This window comes from Octopus sinensis, linkage group LG15, assembly GCF_006345805.1.
Source record: "Octopus sinensis linkage group LG15, ASM634580v1, whole genome shotgun sequence".
NCBI classification, from domain to species: domain Eukaryota; kingdom Metazoa; phylum Mollusca; class Cephalopoda; order Octopoda; family Octopodidae; genus Octopus; species Octopus sinensis.
Window position 1 is genome coordinate 31643395 of NC_043011.1, and position 21484 is coordinate 31664878.

Here is a 21484-nt window from a genome sequence, read left to right on the forward strand (position 1 = left end):
GAAATTTGGAAATAAATACTCCTTGAAATAAGTTGTTTAGACTCTAAATTTCATTATGGAAAATAATTCTTGTAAGTGTGACCCCAACTGCATAACAGCCAAATGTATGTTTTGACTAGTTGTAGCTTTGTTCATGATCATCACATTCTTAGTGTCTTAAATATCTGTGTGTGTTTGTGTATAAATATACAAGTTGGAAAGCAGTGCATATTGATAAACTCTGAGTCAGAAATGTTATGTTTTTTAATTTGTGAATTTTAAATCGTTTAGATATTTTTTTCACTTCTTATTTCAATTAACATTTAAACTCCTTATGTATAAGTTATGAAATATCATTTGTTACTTGGTTTGTGTTATGGTCTCTCTTTATTGAATGCTGCTATTCTACAGGTTGACTATTACTATTATTACTACCACTATGGCTATCATGACTTTCATAAACTCTTTTTGTTACTGTTGTTTTGGAGATTCAATAACATTCACTTTAGGCTGATCATCCTCAACTAATTTTAGGATCTTTTCCATACTATATCATACTTTGAATTTGCTTCAAATTGTAGTTCCATATTTACTAAATTCAAATAAATACATTGTTTTAACAGCAAGTATTTACTAGTCTCTCCTTTGTCAGACTGGAATGTGAAAGTCTTGAAATACTGATGTATAAGTGACATTTCATGACATGATTATCCTAGGAATAAAATAAAGCAATGAAATATGAAGATATTAAAGAATTAGGTTTTGCAGCTAGAAGGAAAGTATGTATGGCTAGGGGTAAGAAGGAGCTTTAAGTGATGAGATTTATATTTCAGTATTAGATATATAAATCTTTTTTTTTTTCTAATCACACACACAACTTTGATGTTCTGATATTAAGGTGCTGGATATCTACTTTACTTTGCTGTAATGTTTAGTGGTTAGCATTCTATTAAAACAGTTCAACCAAACCATGCATGACACCCATGCAAACAAGGAAAAAAACACACACACACACACGTGAATTGAAACTGATAAAATCCATAAAATATTGTAAATCTTAATTTCAAATGGAATTCAGATTTACTATATTTTCAATTAAATTTTCTCAAAAATAAATCTGTCTTTTTCTATATTTGAAAATTACTGCAAAAAAAATGAAATGGCTTGGTCATTGGTTTCACAAACTGCATGTATGTTTTTTGTCTACATGCAAGTACAAATTGTACCTTTTTTTCCGAACACAATTTCTGGCATTTTATTTTACTTATTACAAATGTATTGTACTTATCAGATTTTTTTGTATTTGTATGTATTTTTTCCTTCTGAAAATCAAAACTATAATTATATATATAAAGCAAATTAATCTAGTGCTGTCACACTACTGAGTTTTTTAGTTTCCTATAGAAAACTATTTCCTTTTTGTTCTATTTATCTGTCAAGATCAATAAGTAATTTGAAAATGAGTTGGGAACAGAAAGTTTGATCAAGTTGCTCTTATTCTTTATTTTTATATCTTGCTCTGGAATAATGTCACACAATTCTTGATATATTCTGGTATTAAAATTCACTTCTTAAAAAGAAAGACCAGCCTCTAAACATGCGTGCAAGATAATGTTACTTAGAAGGCTACTGTAGAAGCAGCTAATAGAAAAACGATAACTTTTGCAAAGCTGTTTATGACATTAGCTGGATGTATTTTGGATATGAAAATAAGTTTGTCTTTTCTCTCATCTTTGTTAATAATGTAGTAGTTGTGCAACTGTATGGTTGTTGTTGTTGTGCTCATTTTACATGTGTATACATTTATGCACGTGCACCTGCTGCACTACTTGCGTTTTTCATGTTTAGATTTGAAAGGAGCTAATGAAATTTAGATGTTATCCTTTTGAGAATTTAAAAGATGCAACAAAGTAAAAATGACAATTTTAGAAGTGGTTTTATGAGTTTCACTGAGGATTTTGTCTGCTCCTTTGCCATTATAATTAGTGTTTATAAGGCTTTATTACATTTAGTACCTTTCATTCATCTAAATGATATAATTACTATATTTGTTGTAAAAGATTATTTCAAAGTATTTACTAGAAAGAGACAAGGTTTTGTAATATTCTGCAGTGATATTATTCTGTCTCAAAATGAAATAAATAATTATTTCTAATTTAAGCCCAAGGTCAGCGGTTTTAAGGGAAAGTTTAATCAATGAAGTTGATCCCAAGTACTTAATTGATACTATATTTTATCAAACCCTGAGGGATGAAAAGCAACATTGACTAAGGTGGAATTTGAACTTAATATAATAATAATAATCTGTATACTATATGCACAAGGCCTGAAATCATGGGTTAGGGTTAGGGGTAAGTGAACATCAGTAACCCTGGTGCTTGACTGGTACTTATTTATTCACTCCAAAAGGATGAAAGGCAAAGTTAGCCTCAATGGGATTTGAACTCAGAATGTAAAGATAGACAAAATACCATTAAATATTTTGTCGGGTGAACTGGTAGAACTACTAAGGTGGTGAACAGTTGTGCCAGATCTCCACATTAATAACAACAACAACAATAATAATGATGATGATAATGGTAGTCCTTTCTACTATAGGCACCAGGCTTGAATATTGGTGGGAAGAAACTAGCCTAATGTATAGACCACAGTGCTCAACTGGTGCTTATTTTATTGAACCTGAAAGGATGAAAGGCAGAGTTGACTTTGGTGAAATTTGAACTCAGAATGTAATGAGTCACAAGAAATGCTGCTTAGCATTTTGTGTGTCATGTTAACAATTCTGCCAGTCTGCCACCTTAAAAAAAAAAGTATTAGAAGAACATGACGTTTTATTTGACAATGGTTGATTGATTTCTGTTTTGTTCATTTTGGCTGAATTGACTTTGCTTGTAATGATCATTTATTTATTTAGCATTTTCATAACACTTAAACATATATGTATGTATGTATGTATAATTTATTACAATTCCATTGATTCTCCCTTGTTTCAATTTTTCTATTTAATTGAAAATGGATCGTTATTATCTAAAAAAAAGAAAAAAGAAAAGAAAAAAAGAAAATTTTAATCATTTACTAGGGCTCTGTAACACTCTTTATATTACTTTGAATTATATTTTCAATTTTCCTTTAATATATTTTGAGATGATTAATGATGCAGGAATAAAATCAGATGATGTTTTTCTTTCTTTCAGAAATCATCTAATTCTATTCTTGTTAATAATATTATTTATCTGCCTATGACTTTTTTCTTGACCTTTTATTTCTGATGCTATTAATCTAATTCTCTGAATGAAATGTTAAATTAACTGATGTATTCATTAGTGATTTAGTCTTATATAGATATTAGTTTGCTCTGTTTAATTCATCAATTTCTTATTTAAAAAATATTTTTGATATATAGTTATTTTCATTAAGAAGATTCTGCTGATTGTATTTTGAGTTTTTTTGGTTTTTTTATTTTGTGTTACTGTCCTCTGAGTCGCTGCCAGCACTTTCATTATAGTCTCCTATATATGAATGATAAATAGTATTATTCTAGTGAAATACTGTCACATCTAAATATTTAAGCAATGACAGTATTACATATTTTTGAATATTATATTAACATTCTGTAAGACTTTATGTTCTTGTAGTGAATGAAATATTTATTAATGTCATTTGAAGTTCAAGAATAGCTGATATAGAAAATATTTCCAGTTCCTTTCTTTTCTGAAATCAAAATGTTATTCAAATTATCTTTTGGTTTGTCAAGGGAAATAGGATACAACAAATCCAGTGCAACACTAGTTTTGTAGCACATAATAGTTTTGATATTAGATAAAGTATCTTAACTCTTAACATTCAATATAGCAAGTATCCACAACAGTTACCAAACCCCAAACTGCACATAATCACAATTCGAATAGTATTATTCTTTGGGGGTCAAAAATGAAACTAAGCATTCTTCTGTGTAAGAAACAAAGTTTAGCTTTGTTTCAGGAAGAACTTCCTGTTAAAAGAATTCCTATTTGTACCATACATGCTTTTGGGGAAATAGGGGATTATGAAGTGAATTTCTCTGGATTGTTTATCTGTTGATTTTTGAGCAATTGAATGCCTTAAGTGACGAATTATAATTCAGTGATATTTTATTAATGATTTATTTATTGTTTATTTATTAATGATTAGAGACAGAAAACTTAGACTTGGAGAAAATAAGTAGAGTGATATTTCAGTGTCATCTATAAACACAGCTAAGTGAGATCAGGATTTATCAATTCTGAATAAGAGTGGAGTTACCACATTGTTGATATTGCATCAGTTGTTTTCATTAGTAAATGGTAAGGATTAATAGATACTAATTTACTTTAAATGTAGGGTCTTTGCATTCTGATGGGTTTACAAGGAGAGCATAATTATGGTAATACGAGTAAATGACACTAATTTGTTAGGTCTTGCAACACCTTTGGAGGAGATGAAGGCATATCTCACAATTCTTATTCTAATGAGAGTTCTGCAGCTTCCAAGTTACAGAGATGAGCATAAATTGAAAGCTAAGACAGGAAATTGATACTCAGGAATCAATATCTAGTAGATATGTTTGAAAACAACCTACTTGGGCAAGTGAAAATGGCATGACAACAGGTAATAATCAGTAACAGGTAAAAGCCACATTCACAATGTCCACCAACAATCATTATTTTGTATGAGTAAATTTCATCCAAATTCATGCAGTGGTTATAATTTTATGCTCAACTAACTGCATTTCATTAAAATCTTTTGTTCCTAATTGGATTGGAATTAATTATGTTGAGAAAGTACTATAAGACATTAAAAGTTACAAGCTTTTGACTAGATCTGTTAAAAAAAAAAAAAACACTTCAAAATTGAAAAGGTACCTCTTCCAAACAAAAAGAAAAATTAATAATAATAAATAGAATATTAATACAAAAGGTGAGGAAGAGGTAAGCTTTATCTTATGATACATCAAATATATTAGAGAAAGTGAGATATGGATGAGATGCATTTTACAGAATAGGAACCTATAAAATTTTAGCAATTCAATAAGTAATGCAATTATGAATATGATGGAAAATTTACTTGTTACAAGTTTGAGTTTCTTCGGGTATCACTTTTGTAATAATGAAGACAACTGTTTCTGATTTGTTTTTGGTTCCCTTTTCCGAATGTTGGTATGGTGCTGAAAAGTAGAGTTATACTTTAAGCATGTTTATGTGCTTCATTCTGAATGTAAAATACTCTTCAATGCACAATTCAGCTTGTGGTGAAGGAATACTACATTATTTCATGTACCAAGATATAATTCAAAAGCACTTCAAACACATGCTGAGAGAGGGAGAGGGACTAAGAGATGTACAGACCTCACAAATATTGCTGTGTCTTGATAGTCTTCCTTCTCTCTCCACGTCACTTTCACCCTTTTTCTCGTGCATGTAATAATACTTCAGCACTTTTACTCAGACCTTCACATCTTAGAATCCTTAGTCTTATTCACTTTTTCTCTCCCTTCTCTATTTCTCTCATGTTTTCTCTTGCTATTCCTTCATTAATTCAACTATTTCCACCACCCTCTTTCCCTTCTTTCTCTCTTCCTCTTTCATTCATTCTACTATTATATCTCTGCCAGTATCCCTTCCACTATCATTACTATAACTACCAGCTGCTTTACTTTATTTGAGTTACTTCCCTTAGTGTTTACAAAGAAGGTAGGTAGGAACATACTATTGTATAGATTGCTATCTTATATCAATTGTCTTCATCATAACACTGGCTTTTCCATTTAGCATTATATCTTTTACACATGATTCCTACAGACTGCTCTCCATAACCTTTTGTTCCCAACAATAACAACAGTTTTCTAATTTTTTTTCGTCCCTTATTTTACTCTGTTAAAACACCTCCAGCACTATATAAATCACCTGAGTAGCAGAAACTATTGACTATGTCTACTGAGTTCATGGACTTCATTTCATGAGTGTTTCAACTGTTAACTACGGTTTGATGCATTAGCATTTCATAGTCTCATTTACCACCATTTTGGTCTTTCACGTGTTAACCTTCAGATCTGTTGACTATGCTTCTAGGTTTTAAATTTTCTGCAACTCTTCAGAACTGCTTTGAGAATCAAACAATCAGCATACAAAAGTTCTAAAGAACAGCCACTGGTTGTGACCACAAGAACAATGATTAATAGAAGGGTGCTTCAGTACAGAACCCTACTGAACATTTACCTGTATGCAAAATTGTCAGTGAATTCACTGCCAACTGTAATATTGCTAAAAGTACTTTTTATGTATTGTTTGTTATTTTTACCCAGTTTCTTTTCTCCTATGGAGACTGGAATGAAGGCCTCTGGGTTGAAAGCTTAACTGAGTGGTTTGGTTTTTGCCAACAGTTTGTTGCAGCCATTGCACAAACTTAAACTATATTATCTAAACTAATCTTAAGCCCTGAACTAAGTTTACTAAAGCTGTTATCGGGTACTTTTGACTTCGCACATCATTTTTGGACCCCTATCCAATGCATTTTTGCCTCTGCACCAGTTGACAGCGCTTTTATTGATCAACTAACTTTCGTGTGTGCCCTACATGATCAACTAGTGTGTGTGTGTGTATGTGTGCCACACATATCCTGCTGCTTTCAGAATTTTAACAATTATTCCTGATGATATTGAACTTGCTGCTTTCCTAGCCTTCAGGTTTTTTTTTGTTTTTTTTTTGTAGCCTCATTATCCATACTGAAGCTGACCTCAGTAGTTTACCTTTCTATTGATTCCACTTGGGATAGTATTATCTTCAGTGTTACTTAAGACATTCAAATCTTTGACACAAAAGAATTGGCAGATTCTGTCTCTTGATTCGGCAATTGTTTCATTAATTCATTTATATGTAGATGGTTTCGCATCTTTATCTTTCTACATCGATTGTATTTACTGTTTTGCTTATATTCTATACAGATTATATGGAAATTATTGATACTAAATAATAATAATAATAATAATAATAATAATAAACTGAATCTTTTTGTTCTTTTTCAGATGTTCTCGCCGCCAGTTGCTGGTCAAGGAATCAAAAATGGAACCACAAATATGGACTCTATGTATTCTGGAGGATATAAACAAGGTAAATATTTTCCCCATTGGGTAAATTTGAAGAGTGAATTTCATGATTATGCATTTTGAATTGTGATAGCTTGTGTGGAATGCAGACTGGAAGAAGTCTGATCATGTCCACGGTCCATTCTGTCCATATGGCCTGAAGGTTCTAGTAGTGACGACAGCAAAACAATGCAAGTCATCTCAGTGGTAGATAGCCCAACACTAGGTGCAAAGCTTATGAAGCTGAATGTGATAAAATTTATTTGGAGAGTATTGTGCATGCTTGCATGCACACATACCTACATTGATTCCTTCTCCTTATCACAAAGGCCCTCTTGATTTACTGTCTTCTTTTCAGCCTTCTGTGAAGTTGATGTGACTAAAGATGAAAGTGGGTCTTTTTTTTCATTCCATACTGCCCACGTATCTCAAGATATCATTGCATCTATCTAAATGTAATCACTCTACCTCTTTCACTTATCTCCAGGCCTTTCTATAAAAGAAAGATAGCCTTCCAATTTCTTTATGTCCAATACACTTTACCTTTTCCGTACTGTCAGTCATCACTCCTCTCTCCTAGGACCACTTGTACTGATGTCCATCTCCTTCATATCATTGCCCACTTCTGTTACTACTCATCAAACTATTTCCTCTTCTATAAGCCTCTCATATTATCAGTCACTCAGCTTCTGCCATCATATTTTTGCTCCTTTCACCTTCAAACCCTGATTCTTCACCTGTCATTACTCTATCTTATGTTGACCCTCCTGGTCATATTGCCTTGAATGAATGGGCACATCAAAAGGTAGCAAGGACTTTTTTTAGTCTTATGAGGTAAAAGACTACCTCACTATACCGGTGCCATGATATAAATGTTAAATTGTGTATGTAGTTTGCACGTGCATAGATGTAGGAATGGCTGTGTTTAAGCAGTTTGATTCCCAGCCATGTGGTTTCAGGCTCAGTCCCACTATATAATACTTTAGGCAAATGTTTTCTCCTATCCCCTGAGGTAAAACCTTGTGAGTGGATTTAATAGGCAGAAAGCGAAAGAAGCCCATCATGTATGCATATAATATATATATATATATAAAGGGTAGAGACATCCTTCAGTCATGAATGACCATGGGATTGCACCTAGAAAATTCCTTCCCAAGGCACAAGTCTGGGCAAGGTTGCTTATGGAAGACTAGTAGTCACCCATGCATTCTACCAATGTTATCCAAGAGAAAGGCAAAAGCTGATACAGCCTGGCACCAGTGACATCGTAACTCATTTCTACAGCTAAGTGAACTGGATCAATGTGAAATAAAGTGTCTTGCTCAAGATCACAACATATAGCCTGGTCTGGGAATTGAACTCACTACCCCATGATTGTGAACCCAACGCTCTAAACATTGAGCCATGTGCCTTCATACACACACAGACATGCACACGCAGTTGTGGGTGGGGGTGAGATGTGCCACTATGTCTTGAATTATGTGATGATTTGATTATAGATGAATGCCACAGTCATAGAAGTGGTGCCCCTTATTTTCAGTTTTCTGCCTTAAACAGTTTGGTCATGGGGAAAATTTTACTTTAGAAACATTTGAGTGTTTGCAACAGGGAAGGCATTCATTTCTAGAAAACCTGCCTCAATGAATTCTGTCTGACCCATACATGTATGGAAAAACTGGATGTTAAAAGTGATTTTAACGATACATACATGCGTGTGATTGTGTGTGCACGTGCATGCATGTATGAGTGTATAGCAAGAGAGAGAGAGTGAAGGCTTGTGGCCTAGTAGTTAAGATGTTGCACACATGATGACTATATTGTGGTTTCAATTCCTGGACTTGGCAGTGCATTGTGTTCTTCAGTGAAATACGTCATTTCACATTGCTCTGTGATCACTTTGACATCTGACTTGTGGCACACCATGCACCTGTATAGGTAATGTCGATTTGACAGAGGGAGTGGACTAATGTACAGCACAAACATTTGATCACTATAAACAAATCATGTGTGCAAGTTGTTGAGCAAGAAATTGCGGAACTCATCTATCATCTACAACTGGAGAGCCCATAATATATATTTGTGTATATATGTGTAGATAAACATTAACACCCCCGCCACAAGGAAATACCAGGTGTTGCTGCCAGTTTATCTATGATACATAATTGTATATAATGTTTATGTGTTTTACACACACACACACACACACACACACACACACACAGACACACACACATATATATATATATATATATATATATATATATATAATATATATATATATATATATATGTATATATTATATACACACACATGCATTTATGTATATATATTATGTCAATTATATTTTGCTATCTGTTTGTTATTTTGTGTGAGTGTATATCTAACCCATGTTAGTTGGGAAATATATATTCAGAAAATGTATGGGTTATACAACGTGAAGTCAGGGAGGTTGACGAGTGTCAGCTAGTCCAAAGGGAGGAGAAACTTGATGGGTGTTAGTGTTAGTTAATAGTTAATATATGAATGTATAAAAAGAAATATTGTTGATAAACAAAAATGATGTAGAAAATCAGTCAATCATATGATAATGAACAGAAAGTGTAATAACGGTGGTATTGTTTATGAAGGTGTTACATACATTCATAATGCATGTGTGTGTGCATATATGTATATAGGTATATTTGCTTTTGTGTGTGTGTGTGCATGGGTGGGTGTCTGTATGTACATGCATGCGCATATGAGTGCTTGTGTGAATATTTGCATTCTGCAACGTCTTCACTCATATTCGCTCAAGTAAAAGTGGTGACATTATGTTGACAATTCCATGTCAACAAATTGACCGTAACTCTGTGCTTTTGACAAGTAGGATTAAAATCTTGTTACTTGAAAAACAGGAAAGGGTTAACAGTAGGAAGAGTATCTTGTATACTTACCTGTACATACATATATATATATATATATATACATGGCTGTGTGGTTGAAAAAAGTTGCTTCTCAACCATGTGATCTTTGGTTCAGTTCTACTGTGTTCACCTTGGACAAATATCTTCTGTGGCCCCAAGCCAACCTAACCTTTAAGAATGGATTTAGTGGATGGAAAATGAAAGAAGCTTGTTGTGTGTGTATCTATCTATCTATCTATCTATCTATCTACCTACCTGTCTTTACCCCCCCCCCCCCCCACACACACACAGAGTCATACTTCTCGCTTTATGAGACCTTGGGTTTGTGACCTTTTACGAGTTTTATTTTCTGTTTACAAGTTTTTGCTTTATGAGCAGCCTCTGGGAACATGTTAACTCATATATTGAGGCATTACTGTATATATATATATATATATATATATATATGTGTGTGTGTGTGTGTGTGTGTGTGTATGTGTATATTCGCACACATGTATTTATGTGTACCCTTTTCTAGATATGTGATGTTGTAAATGAGTTGATTGTTTCCAGTCACCCACAGAAAATATATCTAGCTATGGGAAAATATTACTTGAAAACAGGTGAGGGTTGACAACAGGAAGGGCATTCAACTGTAGAAAATCTGAATCAACAAATTAAATCTGATCCACGCAAGCATAGAAAAGTGTACATCAAATGATGATGATACATGTATATGTATGTATGTATGTATGTATACATACATACATACATATGTACGTACATATGTGTGTATAGATACATATATACATACACACACACAGTCACTAGATATAGCAAATTCGAAGGACACTGATGATCTGTATCAACAAGACATATATTAGTTTGGAAAAAAGTGGAGTGAAATTGCTGTGATGAGTGCCATATCCAACATTTTGGACAGAGTCCTCTTCCAGAATAAAGTAGAGAGTAGTTAAATAAAAGAACGACAGCAGAGTTTTACATCCTCTGTGTTTGAGTAGTTGGCTCCAGTTGATAGGGAACAGATAAGTGAGCTTGCGTATTTTAGACAGGAAGTAGCTGGAGAGAAACTGGGTGAGAGATGGCGAAGAAAAGAGGAAAAGTGTATGTAGGTAAGGTGGAAAGAAAAATTGAGGTGAAAGTGAAGCTGAAGAATAAGAATGAGATTACTGAACTAAGATGTGGAAAAGTAGAAGGTAAAACAGTTTAAAGCCATAGGTTTCAAGTTTGAATATGAAATGTTCTTTTCACTTCCTTGAGTTGGTGGAGATGCCACTCACTGATAAAAGGGTAATGGAATGGCCTGTTGTGTTAAGTGGGTGATGACAAGTCAGCCTGGCATATATAGTATTGTGTTTTGAATGTGTTCCTGAAAGTGATTGGCTAGGCAACAGCCTGTTTCTCTAGTGTAGAATATCCTGCAAAGTTTGCTAATGACAGAGTTTGTGTATGAGGTTAGAAGTCATGCTGTGGAAGTTTGGGATGACATGGTACTGTGACTTAGGCCTGGTAATAGTGGTAATGTTCTTGTAGGGACAGGTGGTGAGCACTTTTAAAAGTACTGTCCATACATGAGCTGTTGTTCATTTCCAGTCTTCCATGGATAAACATGTCTGGATATTTACTAGGAAATGATCCATGAAGGCTGTGTCATCATCAAAAAGAAGTATATGGAATACATATATCACATCACATCCTAGTGAACCTTAGTCTCGATATGTTCCACTGTTTTGTAGAATTTACACTTTGCTTGTATGTTCACTTGCCATCCTTTGAAGCAATGCACCCAGAAATTATACAGATTGAGTACACAGCCCAGTTTTGCCTCATAGGTAACTGGAAAGGGGATCAAACTGTCTTCCTCAAGTGAAATGTAGTAGATGTACCATCATCAAATTACTTGACTATTTCCACAAATTTTTCTGGTCACCCATATCTTTTGAACAAAGCCCATAAGCTCTCTCTCTTCTCAACTGTCAAAAGCCTTCATAAAATCCAATAAGTGTGGTGAAAAATTCACATATTTGGGTAGTATGATTTCTGTTGATACATTCTGGACCACTCCATTCAGTCCTTTGTTGTTGCTTTCAGGAAGCTCAGTGATTGGTTTTGGAAAGAATGCAGCATAAAACTGCAAACTTTTCTGAGCAATAATATTGTGCTTGTCGTGTTCTGCAGAGAACTACATTCTGTGTCATCAGTTTATCGAAATAGTTTATGACCTGCCAGCTACAATCCATAATGAATATTTCTTGGTGGGATGACATCTGCAACCTGGTAGCTCTGTAGTGTACAAATGTGCTTGGTATTGTTTATCCTACTGGAATTACAGTTGTACTGGGTGTGACATGTGATGTGTATGGAGAGTAGGCTGCCCAAGTTTTTCTTGTGAGGTGAAACATGAAAGTTGTTGAAGAGGATACTCAAAACTACATTATAAAGATAGCAATCAAATGATATTTCAATGAAGTGGATGGCTTGATTGCAACTATATGGAAGAAGGTAATGTTTAAAGGCATATAATGATGGAGAGCTATTAAAAAAAATAGAGTAAATGTTGCAGGTTGGAATTGGATGAAACAGCTCACTGGAGAGGGAAAAGGCTAGAGCAAAATCTGCTTCACCAGAATGACCAGCTCTGCTTCTCAAATACCTTTGGTCATGTTTGGCCAGCATATTCAGTCTCCAATCCTACCTTAGAGTGAAACATCATTGATGAAGTTGCCTATATATAAATTGATAAAAGAAGCCTTTACTACCAAGTAATACTTCAGTACTTTATTACACATGGCAGCCAAGAAGATGCATATATACATATACACACATGCATATATATACGTTTGTATATACCTACATATTTGTGTGTGTGTGTGTGTAATATACAAATATATGATATATGTACATTTGTACAGACATATACACACGTGTGTATGTATTTTTATATGCACATACATATGTGTGACTATGTTGATATTATTATGTATTGTAAATAGTAGTAATGGATGTGTACAACAACTGATGAAAAAGATAAACAAAATAAAGGTTATTCGAATTTCATCGCTTAATTTCTGTTTCAGAATTATTACTATTTTGGCACTTGGAAAAAAGTTGGTATCATTCATCTGGAAAGTGCTCATGCTTACACAAAACAAAACAAATACAAATCTTGCAGCTAAAAACATGTTAGGGGATGTTAGGAAAGTCTTACAACTGAAAAGGCCACAAAGCAGAGACAAAAGATTGGTACAAAAAAAAGACAAGAGTATAAGCAAAGAAGATGTCATTTGACTAAAAGCAGGGACAAACATGAAAACAACTGTGTAGATTAAAACTGTGAAAATCTTTTGTTTAGGCATGCAATCTGAGTAGGAAGAAATATTGGACATATGTGGTCAGTATGACGCACATGAGACAAAAGGTTGGCAGAGAAGAGTGTTGGGTGTCAGGGGATATATATATATATATGAAAGAGGGGGTACTGAAAAGTTCCTGGCTTTAAGGGCATTATGAAAGGCCTGGTTGGAGTCCTTCCAAGTTCTTTTACATGGCTTAGAAAAACTGAAGGGCCACTGCAATAAGTGTGAGAATCAGAAAGGGGAATATGTTGAATAAAATCATAATTAACTAATCCTCCTGTATTTTCTTTTACCCAAAACCAGGATCTTTTCAGTACCCCCTTGAGTGAGTGTGTGTGTGTATATATGTATGTATGTATGTATGTATATCATCATCATCAAACATCTGTTGTCCATGCTGGGTTGGGTTGAACACACACACACACATTAAAATGTGGAGAATGAAGTATTTGAACACTCAGTGTTCAAATTCTTCATTTTCCCATTTTGATATTGTTCTTTACATTCTAAGTAGCCAAAAAATAAACTGGAACATCAGAAGAAACAAGCCATGGCATTTTACTCTGAAAAACTTGTTATCTGCCTGGATATCATATCCCTCCTCTTACTATATATATATATATATATATATAATACTTGTGAGAAGTAGCATGAATTTGAACAAAGGCAAAGAAACATATTCAACACTGTACAAAATAAATTCTTAGTTTGTTGAAATTACCTGTTCTCAAGTGAAGGTAAATAAACCTAGCATTTAAGCTTGAAGCAAGAAAACTAGTTGTATATTTTAGATTTTGGCTGATTAAAGAATATTGTTATAAGACAAATCTAAGGATATTGAAAGATTTAAGAATGTGATAAAGTAAGAAAATCTAATACAATTTTTTTACACAGCATCATTTGCACTTGCTATCACAGCGATTGGTCATATCTGAATGTTAATCAGATATACTCGATGTGGATATTAGTTAATTTGTTTGTCATTTAACTTATAAACATTGTTGATAAATTTTTAGAAAATATTATGGTGTAATGCTATGATAAGTCAATGAATTGATTTTATTTTGTAGGCCTAGATGATGCAAATTGGAGTAACAATGGACAAGGCTCTAGTTATGATTCAAGGGTAAGTAAACCACTTCTGCTGTAATGATCTATATTTTTCTAATCTGCTAAAACCACTTCATCTACAAAGAGATCTGTCTCTTGTCTGAGGCTGACTTACTCTCTTCCATTTGCTAACAGATTATTAATGATGTGAAGAATATTTTCAGGTCTTAAAAATGACTTACCCTTTCTGTTCCAGCACATTGTAGTTACAGAGTCCTGTGTTAACTATTGTTTTAATGTTATTGTTATGCTAATCAAATAATTTAATTTTATTATGATTTAAAGCATTACTTCAATATTCACTTTTAACCCTTTTGAAACCAAACTGCCTGAGATCGCCCTGGTTTTATGACACCAACTTCCTGTTTTAAAGTGATCTAAATTAAAACCTGCCATCAAAATTTCATGTTAATCTATGTTCTAAACACCAGCTTAACAGTGACGGATATTTTACTAAATTCTTCATTATTTTCAAAAATCGCTGTCTTCTACACATACGGGCTTGTCTTTTCAGGTGCTGGTGCCACTTAATAAGCACCCCTGCCAGTGCTGCATTGATACACCTGTGCTGGTGCTGCATAAATACACCCATACTAGTGGCCCATAAGAAGCACCCATGACACTCTGTTAAGTGGTTGGCATTAGGAAGGGTATTAGGTTGTTAAGTGGTTGGCATTAGGAAGTGGAAGCTGAAGAAACTATGCCATATAGACAGTTGGAGTCTGGACAGCTACCTGCTAGCCAGCTCCATGTCAAACTGTCCAACCCATGCCAGCATGGAAAGTGGACATTAAATGATGAGGGTAATGATTATTTTCAAAATGAAATGAAACAAAGACCATGCAATTCAGCAGGAGTGGCTGTGTGGTAAGTAGCTTGCTTGCCAACCACATGGTTCCAGGTTCAGTCTCACTGCGTGGCACCTTGAGCAAGTGTCTTCTACTATAGCCCCAGGCTGACCAAAGCCTTGTGAGTGGATTTGGTAGACGGAAACTGAAATAGGCCCGTCATATATATGTATATATACGTTAGTGTGTCTGTGTTTGTTCCCCCAACATCGCTTGATAACCAATGCTGGTGTGTTTACAACCCCGTAACTTAGCGGTTCAGCAAAAGAGACCGATAGAATAAGTACTAGGCTTACAAAGAATAAGACCTGGGGTCGATTTGCTCAACTAAAGGCGGTGCTCCAGCATGGTCGAAGTCATATGACTGAAACAAGTAAAAGAGTAAAAACGAAATATTGTAACAAAAAGATTAAGAGGAGAGAATTTGATGTTAATTTATTCCCACTGCTAATCAGATACTGTGATAGCATCTGTACTTTATAGTGTGTGTGTGTCTCCTCAAGAAGCTGATCTACTGTGGTACATCTAAATGTAGACAATATTATTACACAGTTAAATACATAATAGACACAAACGAGTAGGTTCAATGTAGCATCTCTTTCTCTCTTCATCAGATAGTTGAAAGACATTATCATCATCATCGTTTTACGTCCGTTTTCCATGCCGGCATGGGATGGATGGTTCAACTGGTGTCTGGGAAGCCAGGAGGCTGCACCAGGCCCCAATCTGATCTGGCAGTGTTTCTACAGCCGGATGCCCTTCCTAATGCTGAGCACTCTGTGTGTATAGTGGGTGCTTTTTACGTACCACTGGCACAAGGGGCCACAGGAGCTAGCATCGACCACAAACGGATGGTGTTTTTTACATACCACCAGCACGGAAGCCAGTCCGTTCGGATAGTGCTTTTTATGTGCTACCAGCACGGGGCTCACAACTACAATTTCCATTTGATTTGATTTTGATATTGCTGATGTTGATGCACTTGACTCAATAGGTCTCCTCAAGCACGGCATGTCAACCTACAATCCAAGGTACTTTTGAGTGGGCTTGTGTAGGTTACAGCTGTGTACTCACTTTATTTGCCAGGTCTTGTCAGTCACAGCATACCTCCAGAGGTTTCGGTCTTTTGTCATTGCCTCTGTGAGAAAAGACTGAAACCTCTGGAGGTACATTTTAATAAAATTCTCTCCATGTGTGGATAGTTTTAGAAAGAAATTAAGCTCTTATGAACTAGTGTGGGTGAATCTATTTCTATTGCATTTTGTTTTCTGATTTGTTTTTATATATAAATATTTATATCTAACCTATAAACAAGCATGGGCTGTTTAACTTAACCCTTTAGCATTTTAGCCAAACATATCTGGCCCTTTACATTTTACTTGTTTTATGTTCAAACCAACCAGATATAGTTTTTCGTACCTACTCTACTGTGTCATTCTAAGAATAACAGCCACATCATCAAAATCTCAGAGCTACAAAATAAGGCATGATTAAGTTGAAAGAATGTGAATAAATAAGCATTACATTTGACAGAGTAATCTGAATGCTAAAGGGTTAATATCCTTATTGCCACCTCCCCAACTGCATTTGGAAAAGTGAATTTTAATTTTGCTTAGCAACCATTGATAGTTTTGGAGTCACTAACTTTAGTATCTCTGAGAGACAAGCAAATGAGCTAAGAAGAAAACAGACAAAAAATTGCTACAATAGATATTTTGATGGTTTGATATGATAGCTTGGGATTAATGATAGTCATGTTTGCATTTTGTTTCCCCACCATTTGGCAACCAGTGTTAGTTTGTTTAGGTCCCTGTAACTTAGCAGTTCAGTGAAAGAGATTAAATGAATAAGCTCCAGATTTAAAGTAAAGTACTGGAGTTGGTTTGTTTGACTATATCTTTCACGGTACCCCAGCATTGTTACAGTCAACTGACTGAAACAAGGAAAATAATAGAAGAATATGAGGGCCTCCATCAGTCAGGGTTGACTCTACCTTTATGTTGTGTAGGGCTGAGCTTTTTTTTCTTGTTGTTGTGAAGACTGACTGTTGCATGCAAGTTTCTCATCTACTGACTACCATTGTTGTTCAAAGGATAGGGCCAATACACCTTGATACCAGTGTTATCACAGACATTACTATCAGAATTCAAAGAGATGAAACAGATATCACAAGGTATTCTCTCTGATGTTTTAACAGCTCTGCCAATCACCTTCCAGTCAAGATCTTTGCACATTTTAGCTTCTTTGTCAGCCTTGATAGAATGAAAAGCAAAGTTGATCTTGATTTAGGCAAGATTTGAATTCAGAGCACAAAAAGCTGGAATAAATACCATTCTACTGACTACCAATTCGCCATCAGCATTTACAATACACACACACACACACACACACACACACACACGTGTGTGTGTGTGTGTCTATATAATGAGTATGAAAAAAAGTTTCATGCTTGTATTGGATTTGATTAATTGCTTGTATCTGTAAAGAAGCAAAAATCTTGTTTAAAAAAAAATCAAGTGGTACATTAGAGAGGATAGTAAGCTACTTTAAAGTAGACCATCAAAATGATAATGAACCAGATAACATGTAGCTCTTGTAATCTGGTTCTTTATCATTCAGCTATTTACTTATTGGCCTATTGTTCACATTGGCATTTCCTTCTGTGATAATTTATCAGATTTCTGTCATTTATAGTGCAAGCGTGGCTATGTGGTCAAGATGTTAGCCTCCCAACAACATAGTTTCTGGTTCAGTCACGCTATACAATGCATTGGCCAAGTGTCTTCTGCTGTAACCTCTGGCCAACTAAAGCCTTGTGAGTGGATTTGGTTGACAGAAACTGAAAGAAGCCCATCATGTGTGTGTGTGCACACATGTTTGTGTCACCTTGTCTTGATGTTGCATGACTTACTGTAAATGAATGTCATTCATTTCCGCTATTTTGTGAAAGCATGTCTGGCTATGGGGAAATATTACCTTACTTGGAAATAAGAAGGGGATGGTTGCAAAGAGGAGACATCTGGCTGTAGAAAATTTGCCCCAATTAACTCCTATGCAAGCATTATCATTGTTTTAATAATGATGATGATGGTATAGGATGAATTTTAATATCTTGGTTTAAACTGTAAATTTGGGGGAATTACCATTTAACCGCAGCAGTAACAAAACTATTCCAAAGTGTAGGTTGTAGGTTTTACTTTGTATATAAGGTGCAATGTCTGTAATGACCCAGATTGATTAGTGCTTAATTTAAATGCTGCTGTTAATGAAAAGGGTGAGCTGTTTCAGATATTCATTTCTATTTTTTTTTTTCTCAAGTTTTTAGTTTTATAGACTATGTCTCTCATCTCAACAAGTCAGACAAGTGAGTGAGTCAGCCAGAAAGACTGCTTTAGTTCACCTGTCATCACCCTAAGCCGGGTATTTGGAGGCAATATTGACATTTTCTGTCACTAGGGGGATCTCAAACATGTTTTTTTGGATAATTTCTTGTTATATTTACTCTTATATTGCATTCTTTATTGAAGTACTGTGCAAGATAAAAAGAATGAAGTGCATGTTAAATTTTGTATATAAAAAAAAAATTATATATGCAAATAATCACATATTCAATATTGTAACATTTGTTCACACGCACACACATCCTATGTGTGTGTGTGTGTGTCTCTCTCTCTCTCTCTCTCTCTCTCTATATATATATATATATATATATATATATATATATAATATATATATATATATATATTATTAAACACTCTTCCCACAACACCTGGTATAAAACTACTTCTCCCACCACTTTCAAATATTCTCCCTTCTCCTTAACTTCCTCCACTTAATCAGGGGAGCTTTTTTTCCCTTTTATTGTTCTTTTCCTGACTTGCAAGTTATTCAGGAACCTCACTAGTGCTGGTGGCGTGAAAGTAGCTTCCATTACACACTACAAAGTGGTCGGCTTTTGGAAAGGCAATCAGCTGTGGAAACCATGCCAAAGCTGACATTGGAGCTCCAATGTCAACCCATGCCAGCATGGAAAACAGACATTAAATGATGATGATGAGGTGCGTGTGCACACACACACACACACACACACACGCACCATGTATCTTCATTGTTTGATGATGTGAATCCAGTTGTTTGATCATCTAGACAACTTGCTGAATTAACTGCAAAGTGGCTGAGCTTTCACTCTGCTGGCACATGTACCTTTGATATAATTTTCAGGCTGATTTGTTATGACACAGTGTGTGAGTTACTTAGCTGCTTGTTTTGAATTCCTGGCACAATCCACCTGACCAGCTTCTATATAGTTCCCACCTTCCCCAGTTGCATTCACAAGGTGTGGGGGTCAGTCCAAAGCTGGAGGAAATAACATTTGTCCAAGATGCCACACAATGGGCTCGAACACAGGAGCTTATGTTGTAAAAGCAAGCTTCTTAATTGTTTCATCATACTGTGCACCTACATACTTACATTCGCTAATAGATCGTTTTGGAGAGTAACAGTTTTTTATATCATAGATATGTTTTCATGTTTTTTTAAAAATAATTTTTTTTGTTAGTAATTTTTATTTTATTTGTTATTATTTATTTTATGATGTTACTGATACAATTCACTCTTTTCATTTTAGCTTTATGATAACCAAACATACAATGGACAGGCAAACGAAAACATGCACTCATTTATGAATAGTGATATGTCTCTCCTTAGTAAGTATCTGCTTTTTATTTGGGAAAACCATTGTTGGCAGTTAAGTGAAGGATTGGTTATGTATAAAATATGTACTAATATTACTTGGTAACAAAATTTATGATGTGATTTTTCTTATGCTGGCAAATTACCCATTTTGTTATATACACTGTGACTGACACATGTTCCGTTTACAGTTTTGGTCATATTGGAGAACTTACTATGAATCCAGTACAAAATGTTTAATAACAAATGAATTATAGTGAATTAATGGAAATGATTATTGAATTTGTTTGGTATAGGGACAGTTCAGAATATTACTAAGTCATCTTATTATTCATATAAATTGGACTATATGCATAGCTGTTAAAAAATGCAATACCTAATTTAGTTTTTTGTCCGTGGGTTGTTGTTCATGGTGGAAACTCAATATTGTGCTTAATGAAGACAATAGACTCGTGGGAAACCTGGTTTGGATTTGTGGTAGTATAGGTACTTGAATTTTAGTAAAAAGTAGATAAGAGTTTCTATTGCTAGTGCTATTTAACCCTTGGGTCATCCCAGTGAAATTCAACAAAGGTCTCTCATGAAATTTGCACCATTTGTTCATATCTATGTGAGATGTAATTCCTGAAAATTTTAGTCAGACTTTTTAGGCAATTTCTGAAATTTTCAAAATATTGAATTTCTTTTATTTTTAGAAACCTATTATTCCAAATTGATTTCATACCATACTTTGGAAAGTGTATTTGTTTAATCCCCACCATCTCAAGTCCTCCAGGCATTAAAGCTCAATTTTAACTCAACCAATGTAGAAAAAATGCCAACCAAAAATCAAAGAAACTTGCATTCCATCTTCTCTAATCTTACACTAAGGCCTGAAATCTTTAACAGAACACATGAATTTACTTACTCAAAAGCCTATTTTCTTGTGTTACAGGTTTGGGGTAGGGGTCATTGTTGAAGGTTCAGCATTTAAACTGGCCATATCTAGTTCAAATATTCTACTTGTTTTAAGTTAAAATTGTTAGATTTGGCTTCTCATGCCTATCCTACAATTCCATTTTAAAAATAGACAATTACATGCTCAAAATCTAGAAACTACAAGATAATGCAAAACAAAGCAAATAAATCTGGATTATATTTGACAGATTAATCTGAATGCTTAAGGGTTAAAGCTATGGCTAAGTTGAATTAAGTAGCATGTTGAAAGTATTGTTACGGAGGTAAATAAACAGGAAAACATTGTGCCCTACTTCCGTTGGTTGGATGTTTGATGTGAAAATGTAATGTATGTAGATCTATTGCAATTGTATTGTCTGCTAGATATGCATTATTGACGCCACCACTCTCCTACTAAGTTGTGAAAGGAGATGAGTATCAAAATGTCAACTGATTTGTGCAATACAGCCGCTTACACTTTAACTGACATGTAATGATGGTGCATGCTTACTGAAAGAAAGACCTGCTGTAGCAATGCAGACTTGCGAAAAAGTAATTAGA

At 34.5% G+C, this 21484-nt stretch overlaps 1 protein-coding gene across 7 annotated transcripts in view; it reads left to right on the forward strand.

Moving 5' to 3' along the window:
* The window catches only part of LOC115219652 (transcription factor 12), a 171008-nt gene that overhangs the window by 47570 nt on the left and 101954 nt on the right, over positions 1 to 21484 (forward strand). For all 7 annotated transcript variants that reach the window (XM_036509591.1, XM_036509592.1, XM_029789826.2 and 4 more), the window contains 3 exons: positions 7019 to 7103; positions 14408 to 14463; positions 19923 to 20001. In XM_036509591.1, the coding sequence (XP_036365484.1) occupies positions 7019 to 7103; positions 14408 to 14463; positions 19923 to 20001 (220 nt within the window). The remainder of the gene's footprint in view (positions 1 to 7018; positions 7104 to 14407; positions 14464 to 19922; positions 20002 to 21484) is intronic.